Consider the following 16,997-nt stretch of genomic DNA (forward strand, 5'->3'; position numbering starts at 1 on the left):
CTAAACCAGATTCCCCAAGCTGGTATCTTCAAAGTTTCTAGTCTGCATGAGAGGTGTGGATGGGGAATGACAAGAATTGCAGTCTGCCAATGAGGCATGAAGTTGGGGAAACTTGCTCTAAGCCAAAAGAAAACATGCTGTTGAGGCAACAACACGTGTAGTAGCTTTTATATCAAGAATGACCTCCACAGCCAAGATTGTGTTGAAAAGTCAAGGGGAAAAGTGAGTTATTGTAGTACTACTCACATAGATCAAAAATTAACATTGCATTTAACTTACTTGTCTTGTTTCTAATGTATCAATTAATTTCCGAGAACAGTATTTTTTCTTTTAACCCCTTTTAAACAAAGTCATTTTGGTGTAGTAGTTAAAGCACCAGGCTAGAAACTGGGAGATCATGAATTCTAATCCTTCTTTAGGCACAAAATCAGCTGAGTGACTTTGAGCCAATTACTTTCTCTCAGTCCTAGGAAGTAAGCAATGGCAAGCTACTTTCCAAGAAACCCTACCAAGAAAACTGCAGGGACCAGGCAACGCAGTGAGCAGGTGTTAACTGTGACCAAAAAAAAGTGTCTGATGTTAAGGCCACAGACACAGACAAAGTAATAGTGAATAGCCATTAATGTTGCCATCTGCAAAACAGAACTGTCTTACAGTGCTGCTAAACCAGCTTTTATGGATGCTCAAGGAACTGCATGATCCGGTGTACATCTTCTCAGCTCAGATTTATCTAAAATTACTGTCTCATTAACATAATCACATTTTATTCCAAATGTTGATGTATAGAAAGTTTTTTCCTTCTCTTGCTAGTCCACCCACATTTCAGATGTATATTTGTAAAAGGGCATCATCGGAAATTATCTGGACACTATTCAACACAATTTAAACACCCGATGATGTTGTCTATTATCTGACAATATCTCTATTGTTAGCAGGTTTAGCATTCTCAGAAAGGTAAACTAGGGTTGGACCTACATACTATTTGCATGAGACACCATCAAGAAATAGGCTGTCCAAAAGCAAGCAAAGAACCAAAAACCTCATACAAGAAGTCATGGGGTAAGGAAATAGCAAATCATTTTTATTTTGTTGCCAAGAAGTATATGAAAGTATCTCTCAAAGTCAAGCTTGAGTTGAAATAGAAATTATTTTATTATAGTTACTATAGCTATACATCACTTCAGATTTGATTTTAGACATGTCCTTTGGAGCATTGGAGAGCAAATAGCACTATACCGCACTTCTTTAAAGCAGCCACACCTTTGCCTTATATTCTATAGTAGTTGCAGAGGGGAAAATACAAAATAGGGGCTATTTCATAATTATTATAATTATATTGGACATCTTTTGTATCACACACATACAAAAGTAGTAACAATGCAAAAATTAACAACCCAGCAGATATTGTTTTTCTTAAGTTTTTATATTCAGGAAATCAGTACAGTAATAGTTCACTGTTCCTGTCTGCACAAGTACGTTAAGGTTCTTCTCTCCATCTTTAGACATAAATAAACCTTACAGAGATATGAATCCAGGCTTCCTATAATGGAATCTAGTGTTATCTTGTTATACCACTCCTGACTGAATTGAAGTTCAGTTACATTATATGTAAGACTAAGTATAACAAAAATATTTGCTATAAATGAAATATGAAATTTTGAAAACACGAATCCAGGGCTACAGGTAAACAAGATTCTAATCCACTATTAATTAAAATGTGATTTGCTAAATTAGTGCAACTGCTTGGGTTCATACAGCATACCAAACCATAAATTATCCACGTTGGCACACTTTGTATAAACAGACTAAGTTATAGACTGATCAATCATACTTTAGATTAGTTCAGTTCATGTATCTACAGTTAGAAGAAAGTAGCTGGACAAATACCACAATATAAATATACAGAATTACCCGTTGTTTTTAACCATTATAATTTGCACTCTCAAGAAATTCTTCTAGCATCCTTTTCCCCCCCAAAAGTATTGTAATTAATGTAGTGGAGGGAAGAAAAATACTTTAAGAATTTTCTTACATTACCTCTCCCCCACCCCCACTCTCTTAGCTGCAGCTACATTTCAAAGATAAATTTAATCTGTTCAACTTCCTCCAACTTCAAATGCTGTAAATCTCTAAATACAAAAATATATATTAAGGTACTGAAAAGCTAAGTGAAAAAAAATCTGACACTGGTCCTAATTTACATCTCAAACACACATAGACTATGCATTTCAGAGAAGGTGGTACTTTATGTTTTGTGGGTGATATATTTTGTGAGTCTTGGTAAAATCTGTGATTTTTACATTGGATCCACTTGAAAGAACCATCGGATGACAGGCTACATTTGCTTATATTTTTATGTGGGGCTGATGATGCAGTAGTTATGGTGCAGACATCTGGATCTCATGCAACTGGTGAGAGGAATCATCTTGAGGTTGCGGTATTTGAAATATCATCTCTACATGGATGTCAGACAATCCTCGTTTTTTTAACCTTGACGTTGGCATCATACACTTTGTCAGATTTATAACCGTTAACATCACCACGAGAGTAGTTTCAAATGGAGTGCTTACCAAAGCAAGAATTCCTATTTTTTGCACTGAAGCTCTAGCTCACCCATGAAGACCAAGCATGAACCAGAGCGTCTAAGGAGAATATTTTATAAAAAAACAGCATGGAAACCCGAAGGTACCCGTTTGATTTCGTACGTTTGATTTTTATTTTTATTTTTAAAGTTGCATTGGCAGGGAGAGAAAAAAACAACCCCACTATTGTGTGTACTTCCAATTCTGCGGTTGGATCCAGACGTCCTCAGACGGCGATCTACCGAGATCAATGGGGCTTAATGGTTCGTGTAGACCCCCTTGATTTCAGCAAGGGTGGTTTCTCTAAACTTCGTTAGAAAAAGCATAATTATCCACTTTCCTCTCGTCCAGTTCTCCGCCGCCGCCGCCGCTACAGACGGCGACGGAGATCCGGGGCTGGCCCGTTGGTGTCCTTTCTTTCCCGCGCATCGCTGGGCGGAGCGAGAGGGAAAGCAACCTTCGAGCCTAAGGCTCTCTTCACCGGCCTCTTTTTCCCTCCGGCTGGTTTCCAACCTAAGATACCTGGGCCAAAGGCGAGGCCGCCACTCCCTTTTTTCCGCCGCTGCTCACCTGGCCCAGATCCTGGAGAAAGAGAGGACCCACAGAGAAGGAGAGGATGTTCGCGGGTGTGAGAGCTGAATCACAGCCAGCGCCTGAGTGATTCAGTGAGCCTCTAAGCCACCCGCCGTCTGTCCGGAGTTTCCGGAGAGGGGAGGGGTAAAGAGAGAGGAGGGGGGGAAAGAAAGAACTACTATAAAAGAAGGAAGAGCCAGCCAACTTTTTAGTTAAAGCCGCTGTCTTGTGCGCACTCACACAGAGAGAGGCGCGGGCGCACACACACGCACACACACGCACACATACACGCGCGCTCACGCAACCCTGCTCTCCGTTTCTTAAACCTCCCTTCGACGAGTCCTGATGGCCCGACGGTGTTTTCCCGCGGCGGGGGCGCCAGGTGCTCCAGCCTTGCTGCTGTGCGCGGTGCTCGCCCTGCTTCCCTCCGACTCAGGTGAGTGAGCGAACGGTGCGCGGTTAAGCCATCGACGCGGGCGCGCTCCCTTCCTCCGCCCCTCCTCTCCCCCCCACCACTATTCTGTTCATGAAGAACTCCCCGAGGTCCCCCCTTTCGCGCCTTTGGACGTGGTCTGCTTTCCGTCTGGAGGGGTTAGGCTGGATTTTCCTCGCACTGACCAATGCTTCTGAATCGGCAGTTTCTATTTTGCTTCTATGGTTTCATTCACTGTTTCCCACGGTTTTGCTAAAACACTGATGATGATGATGATGATGATGATGATAATTAATAATAATTAATAATGATAATGATTAATAATAATAATAATAATAATAATAATAATAATAATAATAATAATAATAATAATAATAATAATAATAATAGTAGATGTGGCATTGCCTGGAGACAGCAGAATAGAAAAGAAAAAACTGGAGAAGATAACAAAATACCAAGACCTACAAATAGAAATAGAACGACTATGGCAAAGGCAAGCAAGGGTAGTACCAATAGTAATAGGTGCCTTGGGTACAGTCCCAAAACAACTGGAGCACCACTTGAACACCATTGGCATTGACAAATTTGCCATCCGTCAATTGCAGAAGGCAGCTTTACTTGGAACAGCTTCCATCCTGCGGCGATATCTGTAACACCATCAAACATCCAGATTTGCCTTTTCCCAGGTCCTTGGTAAGGACTCAATGGGTAGACAAAAATGCCAAATTCAGTCTGAACATCTGGCTGTGCAATTAATAACAATAACAACAATAATAATATAGTTGTTTGAAGTGGGCCAGAAGTCATCCTTGCATCTGGACTGTGGCAGGATGTCGGGTCTCAAGTTTAAGAACAACTGGCTCTAGGGATTTGAGCTGCCTAAGTTAAAAGCAGTGAAACTGAGTTCAAGTGTCTGAGTGATGGAGAGAAAAATGTCTGATTCTGGACATTTTTGAGGGGGCGGAGGAAGGGTTCAAGAAGTATGGAAAATACCAGAAAGGTTCAAGAAGTATATTCTGTTCAGAATACGCTAAAACGTTAAGGATATATATTATTCTCTAATCAAATCTGAGTATATTGTTCAAGCGCAGATAGAAAAAAATGACACGATTTAAGTCCATATAGTCTGAATATCAATTAAGTATTTTATTTATCAAATTTATTTGCCACCTGTCTTGTGCTTCAAGATGAGGATAACTTTAATGACAAATTTATCATCTGTTATTAACAATAGGAAAAAAAAAACCTAGAACGTTTTCAAAGCAATTAAGTACCTGTATAAGTATTGTGCAATATTGGTACGCTTTTAAATACTGTGTTAGTATCACAATGGCACATTGAAACAATGCAATTTCTTAATTTAATATCAACAGGGTATGGGTCTATTCCAGAAAAAAAATGTTATGAGCTGATTACCTAAGCAGAAGGGTTATCTGTAGTATAAAAATGATTGGCAGTGCTTTGAACCTCACATAAATATGAGTATATGTACCAGCCTTTCATTAAAACAACCTGATTTTTTTTAGGTTTCTGTACCTGATAAAAATTTGTAGCTGCTTTAACAGTTGCACTGATGTTAATAGGTAGATTAAAGCAGCATCTTAGGAAAACCTGCAAAAAAGCTGGACTACTTTAATAAATTTGCAGACATCGCAGTCTTTCAAGGTTGGAAATACTTCTTCCCAATCAATGTTTAAGTGGACACAGCCTTACTAAGCTGTAAATCTTCAATATAGCAGAGATGTATATTAATATATAGTATAACTGTTTCCCTGGATTGTTCTGTGAGTGAATGGGCTGCTTTATTCTCATCTGATACAATTAAATATAATATGCAAATGTGGAATAGGATTTTGGTACTAACTGGAATTTAAAACTAATGTGGATATAACTAGAGGTGTTAGCCACATTTGCACTACATGCTTAACAACAGAAGAGTCACTTATTACAGTATGGTTGAAGAACTGTGTAGGAAAGAAATAAGATACCAACATACATATTCATGTTAACCACCTGGAATGCTTTAATATGCATGTAAAGATTCATAAGAAATGTTTATGACCATTGCACAAGCATACTGCACATGCTATCAGTAAATTCACAAACTACAGAAAATTTTTGAAAACCTGTATTTAAAACATAATTTTCTTCCGAGTACATTATACAGTAAGGTCTCAGTTATAATGATACAGCTTAAAAGAAGAATTTAATAATGCCAAGAAGCAAATAAAATTGAAATAATTGCTTTGAAGAGCTATAAAGCCTGCCAAAGACTGTTTTGTCACATGTAGTCATGTTTTTTAAAGAAGGAATGGAACTTTAGGGTACCTTTCAAACAGTTCAATAGTACAATAATGTAGTTGGCTAACTTGTAGCTGCGAGGAGCATATAAATGCAATGAATATAAAGGTGGTAATCAATGGAGCATAAGGAGAGATATTATGCATTCTTAGAAATAAAAAGGTTTCCCTTTTTCTCAAGCCATAAATATAACAGCCAACCATCCTTTGACTTCAATATCCTTTTTTACAGGGATTAATCTTGGAAAGGCCCACAAATAGCGCATATATGAAATATAGCAGACAACTACAAAATGGCATCAAAGAATTAATATTTTCCAACAGAAGATAATATATGTTGCTCAGAGTTGAACTGCGGAGTCCTTAGTGCCCTCTAAGCTTGGTTGTTTCATTATCTGACTAGTAATGATAACTGGTGCTAGTGACTGGAGTTTGCTCTCTGTTTATATACAGTAGTTTTCTCTGCAACTGTTGGATATGTCGTGTGTGTGTGTGTGTGTGTGTGTGTGTGTGTGTGTGTCCTTGGTAGTTCCTTGATTACCGTGTTCTTTTATGCTTCATTGTTTGCCCTAGTGTTAATCAGTGCTTATCTGGTGTAGGCTGCCGGAAATGATGTGTCCTGGTCTATTTGTTTCTTTCTTACCTTTTACTTTTACACAATGTTCAAAGAAACAATGAAAAAGCTAAGGAAGAAACAAGACCAGAATATATCCTCTTCTGCACCGAGATAAGCAAAGATTAACATCAAACAAAATACTTGACAAACAATCAAGCATACTCTAATCAAGGAACTGCCACAGAGACAACTATGCCCTCCTAACCCTGGCAGGGAAAGCTGCTGTATAGTAAACAGGGAGCAAGCCTCTCACTCACTTGCACTGACTGTCTTACCTAGTCACCTAATGAATTTAATATATTATTTATAAAAACAATAAAAATGGGATAAATAAAATTAAAAATAAATACCTAGCCACTATGAATTTGTTTGCTGAGAAATCATGCAAGTTATAGACCAACATACTAGAAAAATATCAGGTTGGGAAGGTTTGACTTATATTCCAATTTCCACCAGACTTTTAAAGAAAAATACATTATTGTATTTATAATGTTGTTAGAGCCTTAAACAATTTAACAGTCCACACAGAATATTGTAATATGTGGGGAAACCCCTAAGTCATATTCCTCTCTATACATTTTCAAAACAGGTAGCTCTGCAGTACAGACAGCTGTAAACATAACTTGGTCATCAATCAATTTTAAGACTCTGCTCTACTGGGATCCAAAGCCAGTTGGTTATGTTTATACGGTTGAAATGGACGGGTAAGTTTGGAAACACACCATACCTTTCCTTAGGTATCTTTGTATTTCATCTGTTGTACTGGAGCAGTTTGAGAAATCACAAGAAAACATACATGAAAAAACATCTCCATGATGTAGCTTGATATTGGACATGAATTGATAACTGTAAAATGAATACTGTTGATTTCATATAAGGCTATAATTTGAAGCATACCTGCTTACATAAAACATGTAACAAGTATATATTGTTGAAAGAAGAATACTTTCTCATCTAAATTTTCTTAAAGGTCTCCCTGGATCATTTTTAATTTCACCCCTCTTATGGTATGTCCCCTAGAATTGTTCCAATTTCAGGGGTAAAATTGGAATCATAGCACCTCAAATGTTGAATCAGTTGGGTGCTTCAAACTTTTTCACATGCACACACACAGGACCCAGACTGAAATAAACAACCACTATGATCTGGGGTTTCAGAGGGAAGGGCTTTGATTAAATATTGAATCTATCTAAAGTAGAGATTGTTATTATATTCCTTTAATGCACAGTATTTATATCAAGTTATTTGTAGGCTAGTTAATTTCATATTACATGTTTTATAATTTTTATTTCTCTCATTCACTTTTTTAATTACCCATAATTTTACGTGTCCTGTATTATTGCGTTTCTTAGTACTTCTAAGTCTGCTGTGACAGCAGTTGTGTCTTATTCATTGTAGCAGTACAAAATATTCAAGGGCATAAAGGCCATTTCATGTTTTCCTAGTTACACTGTTTATCTCACTAAATGGGCAACATTACTGTTGACCTTGAACATACATTACGTTTTGCTTTTTGACTATATGGATCAAAGTGAAAGTTATGTATGTGGCCAGGATGATCCATTTTTTTGCTGATTACTGCAAGGCATGTATGTGTAATAACAATCTTACTCCTCAAACATATGCATAAAATTCTTGATTTACATTTTTGATCTCAATCTTTATAGGTATCTCCTAACCCGAGAAAAAGTATGCATTCATACCGATAAAACTGAATGCGATGTTACTAATGTGATACTACAGAATTTAAATGATACTTATACGGCACGCATATATTCCGAAATACCATATGATGAAGATAATTTTGAAACACCTCCATATGAAGTTTCTTCAGCGTTTGTACCTTACACACAAAGTAAGTATGATAAATATAATATATATTCCACTACCTTTAATACAGTATATTTATGCACTGAAAAGAACATTAGGTAGAAAGACTTACAAGGAACGTGTTTTAAGATTTATAGGAAGGCATTACTTCCTCTTAATAGTTCAGTTTTGTAATTTAAATTTGAAAGACTGAATATTTTACATAGAGGTAGTCCTTGGCTTATGGCCATTCATTTAACAATGGTTCAAAGTTATGACAGTTTTAGTTTAGTTACTTTATAGTCATTGCACCTTGTATAACAAATTTAAATACCATCTTCGGTGTACATTATGACTGTGAAAATAAACACACATCCTTCACATTCTATTGAATTGAAAACCCCTAATATTGCATTAAGATTGCACTATACAATAGATTTCAATAGAGTTACTGCCCGGGGATAGAAGCTGTTTTAACTGTCACATCATACACCTGCAGGTACATCATCACAATTCAGGTGCTTGGCAACCAGCTTGTATATATGACCGGCTGCAGTATCCTGTGATTTCCCAGCCAGTTCCTAACAAGCAATGTCGACCGAGGAAGTCAGATTCCTTAACAACTGTAAAATCATGTCTGGTCACATGGTGTCTCACTTAACTACCACATTGGTTTAAGTTGTCATAAGTCAGGAGCTACCTGTATAACATATGGCTCTTCCAACATTTAATGAAAAGCTAAAGGGGAGGAAAGGTAATTTATTCAGTTGGAACAAATCAGCATTAGATTTAATCATTTGTTTCATTTTGACGTATTGATGGAGGATGCCACTGCCTCCTTCCTAGGGCTGAAAGAGAATGACTGGCCCAAGGTCACCCACAACCTGCATTGTGACTAAGGGGTGGGGGGAGGCAGGACTATAACTCACGATCTCCTAGTTTCTAGCCTGGTGCCTTAACTATAAACTGCTTCTGAAAAACCTTGCCAAGAAAACTGAAGGAACTTGTTTAGATAGTCACCAGGAATCAACACTGACTCAAAGGCCTGCAAACATATCTTATGCAGATAAAGTAGGCAAGTTAGGACTCCCCACCATCAGTCATATTCTATAGTTTTATAATAGCCATTGTAAATTGACCCCCCAAAAAATCTGTGCTCAGAAATAAATAAATGTTTGCAGTTAGAATTTTTATTCATTTTCTCCCAATTTATGACAACTGGTTTTTTTAAAAAGGGTAATGTTCTCTTTTTTTGTTGCTCCCCATTCTATACAATCTCTTTGCCCAAGATTTACAATAACCTTTTGAAAATAATAACATTTGTTATTCATTCTTTTTATATTATAAAAAATCAAACTAAGTCATACTTCTTTTCCAGCTGAGCTTGCAACACCAACCGTAACATATTTTGAACAAAAAGATAAAATTCTAAAAGTGGTAGTAGCCGATCCACTAACACCGTATAGAGTTAATGGTACATTGCAAACTATCAGGGACATATTCAAAAATGATTTGGAATACATGTTATACTACTGGAAGGATCAGAGTACAGGCAAGGTGAGAACTTAATTTCTAAGAACGTTTAACTTTTGCTGGTCAGCATTAACACTTCCTTTTTAAAACTCATTTGAATGTAAAACATAGTTCTATGCTGTTTGACATTTTTTATTGTAAAGTGGGGTATGGTTCTCAAGTTGAGTGGAATAAATAAAAAAGCATAATTACAACTAGTCCTTGAGTTATGACCTTGACAACTGAGCTCAAATTTTTGGTTGCTAAGCAAGACAGTTTGTCAGCACTCCAACTAATGTGCCCATCGAAAGCAGAACTCTGAGGCATGCAGATTCCTCAGTGAACATGTTTATTAGACGCCTCATATCGGCACAGCCCATGAAAGCCAAGTCTGAGAGGTTTTCTGGGTTTGCAGCATAATTAAAAGTGCAATTGTTCCCCTCCCCAAGTGTCCCAGGTCACATGGACCAATTATGATGTTTGACAGGTTTCTTGGTCACTCCTCTTCTCCTTCAACAGCCACTGTTGGGATGACCTTGGTTCCCATGAGAAAGCTTTTGTTTTGACTGCTAGTCAGCCTATCTGTTTTCCCTTTCCCCCTCCCTCCAAAGTTCATGGCAACTATGAGATGGCTAAAGATGGCTTCAATCAGATTCGCTTCAGTTGACATAGTTAAGTAATTTTTGCCCCATTTTACCACTTTTTTGCCACAGTTGTTAAGTGAATCATGCATCATTAAGCGAGTCTGGCTTCCTCCATTAACTTTGCTTGTCGGAAGCCAGCTGGAAAGATTACAAAATAAATACCTTCCAGTTGCCGAGCGCCCGAATTTTGATCATGAGACCATGGGGATACTGCAACAGTTCATAAGTCATTTTTTTCAGTGTCATAAATTTGAACAGTCCCTAAACAAATGGTTGTGAGTAGAGGACTAACTGTAATATATTTGAAAGGCTTTATGTTAATTCTTATATTAATAGCGATAATCATACCCATACTGCTGTTTCTACAGTATAGGTAGTCAGGTAGTTCCTCGATGTATGACCACAATTGAGCCCAACATTTCTGTTGCTGAGACATTTGTTAAGTGAATTTTGTCTCATTTAACAACTTTCTTGCCACAACTGTTAAATGAATCACTGTAGTTGTTAAGTTAGTAACACGGTTGTTAAGTGAATCTGGTTTTCCCATCGACTTTGCTTGTTAGAAGGTTACAAAAGGCGATCCCATGATCCCAAGGACACTGCAATGGTCATAAATATGAACCAATTGCCAAGGATCCCAATTTTGATCACATGACATGGGGATGTTGCAATGTTGTAAATGTAAAAAAACAGTCATGTCACTTTTATTCAGTGCTGTTGTAAATTTGAATGGTCACTAAATGAATTGTTGTAAGTCAAGGTCTACCTGTAATCGATTATAATTTGCTGGGCTGCCAGTGTGGAGAACTGGAATTTCTACAGATAACTCTTTAAGTAATCCTTTTGTTGCTTTTCAGAAATCAGCAAAGACAAAAACCAATCAATTTGCAGTTGACGTTGATAAAGGGAAGAGCTATTGTTTCTACGTTCAGGCTAATATTCCAAGCCGCTTAAGTAACCAGAAAAGTCAAAAAAGCAGCATAAAATGTACTAGTATTCACAGGGAAGACTTGGATGGTATGTATTATGTGTTTTCATAAACATTTCCCATTAAGTATACAAAGAGTTGTGACCTCACTTTACTCAAATTGCACAAGGGATGGTCATGAAATAATTTTTTGTTCATTTTGTTGCATCATATGGATTGCACCAACTATTTTTTTTCTCTAAGAATTGAGGAAATTCTTAGATTTCCATATTCAGAAAGATCACAGATGTGTGAGAACTGAACTATTCAGAACAAATAAAATATCTCAGGGTATAATAGTCCTTCTTGTCTAAACACCTACACTAGTTTGTTAAGCTAAGGTTATTCTTCAGATCCACTCACTTTTCTACACCAGCTTTCTCAGAATGTCTGTGCCTCTGGAATGTTTCCTCCTAGTTGAAAGGAAATGCTTTGGATTTATTACACCATTTAATGCCTCATTAATGTAGAATAGCTTCAGTCAGGGCAAAGTTCAGATAAATACAAAGCATGCATCTAATTCAACTGATGTTGCATTTCTCTTCTTTCCAGCTCTTGATTTGGACAAAATCCTCATAATAGTAGGTGCTGCTGTCGGAGTCCTCATTCTGATTATTGTTTTGTCTGTGGTGATATACAAGTGTACAAAAGCAAAGCGCAGATTGGCAGAAAAAGAAAATATGCCTCCAAATTTGTAAGGACTAAACACTAAGCCCTGGTTGATCAAAAGGCTTGACATGCATGATGCCATGGGAGGAAAAAAATCCACTCTGGAAGCAATAATAACTGACTCTCCTTTGTACAGCCATTTATGGTTTCTGTGAAACTTCTGATTTTAAAACACTATTTTAAACTCCTGTTATAACTTCACTGTTAAAACAATGAGAACTGTTTGAAATATATTAACTGACGCATATGATGAAATGTTACCATTTCTACTGTGCTTTTGGTTGCATCCTTTTATATTGGGTGATCTGGGTACATTAAGTGGTGATAAAACTGTACGAATGAGGTATTTGGCAGTCTGATCTTGCATAAAAGGCATGGTACAACTTTCCTTTAAATGTTAGAATATGTTGCAAGAAAATAACTGATAAAAAGGGAAAGATTCCCTTGAGCTGAAATTGACAATTGACCAGGCAAGCAGTTCAGAAATGCCTTTGTTGGGCAGATATCTGGCAACGACTCTTAAATAATTATTCCATTTTAATAAAAACTGTGTCAACCATTTCAGCTGGCCAACCTGTTGTTGGCTGCCATTGCCAGAACTTAGCACTTTAAATATGTATTAGTCATTAGCTGCTGGACAGAAAGAAATCTTAACTTTTTAATAATTCTGTATAAATAACTGTAAATACATGTGGTGTGAATTGAGGCTCTTTGTGGTACTATAATAACATATTTATGATTTTAATGAATGAAAATATATTTGTATATATTGCATTAATTTATTTAATATAATAATAATAATAAAGGTAAATGGGGACTACAGAAGTACGTTTTTTGATTTTGGGCATTTGGTGGTTTTTATTATCAAATGTTTTGTCAGTGCTGGCTAAAAATGGGCTTGTCATTGTACATTTTAAAACTTGTCAAGTTGACAGCTAAACCACAACATTAATTGAGGAATTAGAGAAGAAATATATTTTCTCATCAAGTACCATAATTAGGATTTCTTTTAACACATGCATTGTTTGTGCTTCTGTTCCTTTCTATACTGTAAAATACATACAGTTATTTGCAGAAATACATTTCAAGTGTGCCAACATGAACTCACTAGTAACTCAAATCTTAGCTCCACCATCTGACAGAAACATATAACAACCATGGTTTACTCTACTGATGATTTATAAAATTCATAGAACATTCTCTATTTGAAATGTAGAATATACTCCTATAATTCCTATGTGTGTTCTGTGTTGTATAGAGTTCTTTATATAGTAAATATTATAACTATGTTGTGGGATTGTTGTTTTTTAGCAAGTGGAGAAGTATATGTATATAATGCTAGGGTGGTACAAATAAGTAATTGTAATTGTACGCATTTATAAACATTACCTCCTATTTAGAAACAAGGGAGGTCAACTACAGTGGTATCATACATTATAACAAGGTCAGTGAACAAGTCCAGGCTGCCAAAAGGTATGTCAGGAATGTAATTAGGAGCTTAACATAGAATGGTTCTTGTGACTATTTTGAATAAAAAGCTTATGAAGTTGCACATGTGACGTGAATACAAAGTTTATTCTAATCCTTTCACCTAGATAACATTCCTCACATAAAACATTTAATATAATGATTAGATGGTAGAAGTAAAATTAAGTTTTAATACAAAATATCAAATAATTTAAATAGCCATTAATCTTATAGATAGCCTGCATTGGGGCAAAGAGTTTTTCAGCAATTGCTTTGCATCATTTAGAATTAACCAGGAATACCTCAATTCATTTGTGTAACATTTCTAACCCCCCTACCCCAATAAAATTAACTTCATTGTTTCAATTCACAAGAAGTTTGTATAAGAAATGAATTTACTGCTTTTGACAATCTGTAAATCACAGGGATCCACAAAATTCGTAGTACGGGAACTGCCTGTTGTGGTCTTGAACAGGCAGAATGGCAAGAATGCTCATGGGCTTCCACCATGTGATGGATCAGGTTAAGTTGCTCATGACTCTTTTGGAGAGTTTGCAAACCCCTGACCTCCTTTATTGCTAAAGCTTTTCCATCTATCATCATGTTTGATCTTGTCGCTTCTCAGCTTCATCCTGTTAAATCCATGTTGGTTACTTCTACAATCTATGATTTAGCCTATCTTTAGGAAAGAAAGGGCAAAACGAAGTTCTCTATGCCACTCTACGGACAGTTCCTTAGTCTACTTTAACAGTAGTAGTTTCTTTTTTTTAAAAAAATCAAGTTTTATTCAATTTTTCACATAAACAAAAAGCTCTTTTTAGTGGACAACATATTTCCGAATCATCACTTTTACATACAAATATGACAATAGTTATACATTCATATATGCATACTTAATTCTATTATTACCTTTTCCATTCCAAACTTTCAGAAAAGAGAAAAACAAGCAAATTAATCCTAATCTCTTACATTAATCTCAATCCAAACATCCTTTCATTTCATTTCAATTATTTCAAATATAACCCTTTAATATTTATTTTAAGAATAAAAATAACAATATACAGTATGTTTACCTAATAAAAAATGTTACCAATGTCTCTCCTTCCTTTTAATAGTCTGTACTAATTTAAATAGTTCTTTAATCTGTCATATTTTCTTTTCATCACACATTCTTTCTGTAAATTCTAGATTAATACAAGTTTTAACACAAGAGAAAAGGAAACAAGCATAGGTTTCCCCCCTTTTACTGCTTTGAGTGTGACACCCCAGTGGTTCAAATATATCTTTATTCCCTCATCTTAATTCCCAATAAACCTTTATTTTTAAGTAGTTATAATAATAATCATTACATCTTTTCATTTGGATTCCACAATGTATTTTCCCCTCTTAATTTTATTTCTAATTTCAAAAAAGTAAAAGAGAAAAGTTGACTATTTAATTCCTGTTACTGATATTAACATCAGTTTTCACATTCATTTCAATTATTACAATTTCTTCAATAGACCTTAACTTTTCTTTTAAAGATAAAAATAAAAATGTATATTCATCTAATAAGAGTTATCAGTATCTATCCCTCCTTTAATAATCTATATTACCCTATTTTTAAGTATTTTTTAATTGCAAATATATTCTTGTTACCCCTTGTCACCCTGCAGAATCCCCTTTTTAATTCATCAGCCATTATCTCTAAAAAACCAATTTCTTTTAATCATTTTACTATTTCCGTGTTTCTTTATTTCCTGCACCTGTTTCTTACTGCCTCTCCTCCCCGTCTTTTTCCCATATCTTTTCTCATTCTAGTTTATATCCCTCTCTTTCTTGACAGTAGTAATTTCCATGTGTTCCCAATCCACATACTGAGATGGAAATTCTAGGTTTTGTTGTTGTTTATGAACAACCTTTCCTATCTGGTTTAGAGCAGGGGTCCCCAACCACCGGTCCGCGGACCGGTCCCGGTCCGTGGAACAAGTCCTACCGGGCCGCTTTCTACCCAGAAAAGCTCACCGGAAGCACTTTTTCATCAAAAAGATGGCGCCAGCGCTTCCGGTGAGCTTTTCCGGAGAAAGCCATTTCTACCCGGAAAAGCTCACGGAGCGCTGGCGCCGCTATCTTTTTGATGAAAAGTGCTTCCGGTGAGGTCACCGAAACACTTTTCATCAAAAAGATGGCGGCGCCCAGCTGATGCCGGTACCGGGCCGCGGCGCCCAGCTGATGCCAGTACCGGGCCGCGGCATAAAAAAGGTTGGGGATCACTGGTTTAGAGGACGAAAACTGTCAGTAGTGCATGAATACCTTTTCTAAGAAAGAAGTGATCCAGGCTACAAAAGTGTGTCCATGGATATTAAGATATTTTTATTTATTTATCAAATTTTAAAACTTCATAACTTCCCCCACTGAGAAGGAAGGCTTTTATTTAGCTATTCTAAAAATAAATACTTTGGAAATTATTTAGGCAATCATTCGTTTCAGTACTGTATCAAGGCTGTGAGGTTTAGGATTTAATTACAGGTATTTCTCAACTTACAACTGGTCACTTAGCAACTATTGGAAGTTACGATGGATCCCCAGAATGTAATTTAGGACCCATTGGAATCTATCCAAAATTCTGACAGCTGCTCCCCCCAGGGTCATCCGGTCATTATTAGGTGCTTGGCAACTGGCCTGTATTTACAACTGTTTGCAGCATTTGCGATCGTGTGATTACAACTTAACAATGTTTTTGATGAAAACCAATGTTTGCTTCCATATTTTTTTTTTTTGCTTCCAAACCTCCTCCCCCCCAAAAAAAAACCTACCCAAAGGATTTGCTTAACAGCCATTACAAAACAGGTCATAGTATCGGGTCGGTCGTGTGATGACCTGCTTTATGATCTTCATGACTTACAACCAGAATTTCCAGGGTCAATTTCGGTTTTAAATCGAGAACTAACTTAATCAAAAGGAATTGGGGAGCCATTCCAACTTTCCTTCTCAACCCCTTATTAAAAAAAAAAACCTAAGGAAAATACAGGAAAAGATGTTACAAGCCAAGACCACCTTGTAGAATTCCATTAATAAGGTAAATGCATCAGTAAAATGTTGATGTGAAAGTGCTAGTAAGAATGTCCTTTCTTCACTTTATCTGTACTTTTACACAATGTTTAAAACCACAAGTGATTCATTTATCACATCTTGAGGACTGTATTCTCTCTTGCATTACATCATCCAGCTGATTTTTATTCATTTTACCTCAAATGTTTTATTAATTTTACTCCACACCAAACATGTTACATAAGACACCGAAATAAGTGGTTCATTTTCCTAAAAATATATTAAAAGAAAGATTCCTAGGAAACTAATTTTGTATCCAGTATCATATTTAATGCTTTCTTTACTATGTAGCACACATTTATCTCATAAGCACACAATTTTCCCCCAAAACCAAA

The 16,997-nt window shown here is 36.4% G+C and overlaps 1 protein-coding gene across 1 annotated transcript; it reads left to right on the top strand.

Annotated features, from left to right (window-relative positions):
• The first annotated feature begins 3,019 nt into the window (after positions 1-3,019).
• F3 (coagulation factor III, tissue factor) lies at positions 3,020-12,869 on the top strand. The gene is made up of 6 exons (XM_026671843.2): positions 3,020-3,591; positions 7,094-7,208; positions 8,172-8,359; positions 9,692-9,870; positions 11,327-11,486; positions 11,989-12,869. The coding sequence occupies exons 1-6, from the start codon at positions 3,501-3,503 to the stop codon at positions 12,132-12,134; spliced, it is 879 nt and encodes a 292-aa protein (XP_026527628.2). The 5' UTR covers positions 3,020-3,500; the 3' UTR covers positions 12,135-12,869.
• Positions 12,870-16,997: the final 4,128 nt, after the last annotated feature.

Source organism: Notechis scutatus, chromosome 3, assembly GCF_049901735.1.
Source record: "Notechis scutatus isolate UNSWTSFEM ecotype Mainland chromosome 3, rNotScu1.2, whole genome shotgun sequence".
In the NCBI taxonomy this organism is placed as follows: Eukaryota; Metazoa; Chordata; class Lepidosauria; order Squamata; family Elapidae; genus Notechis; species Notechis scutatus.

What these genes read in the sequence shown, in the direction of transcription:
- F3 (XM_026671843.2), top strand. Translation starts at nt 3,501, where the DNA reads ATGGCCCGACGGTGTTTTCCCGCGGCGGGGGCGCCAGGTGCTCCAGCC. An exon ending in GTTTGTACCTTACACACAAA is followed by an intron (nt 8,360 to 9,691) that starts GTAAGTATGATA and finishes CTTCTTTTCCAG; the next exon opens with CTGAGCTTGCAACACCAACC. An exon ending in AGGATCAGAGTACAGGCAAG is followed by an intron (nt 9,871 to 11,326) that starts GTGAGAACTTAA and finishes GTTGCTTTTCAG; the next exon opens with AAATCAGCAAAGACAAAAAC.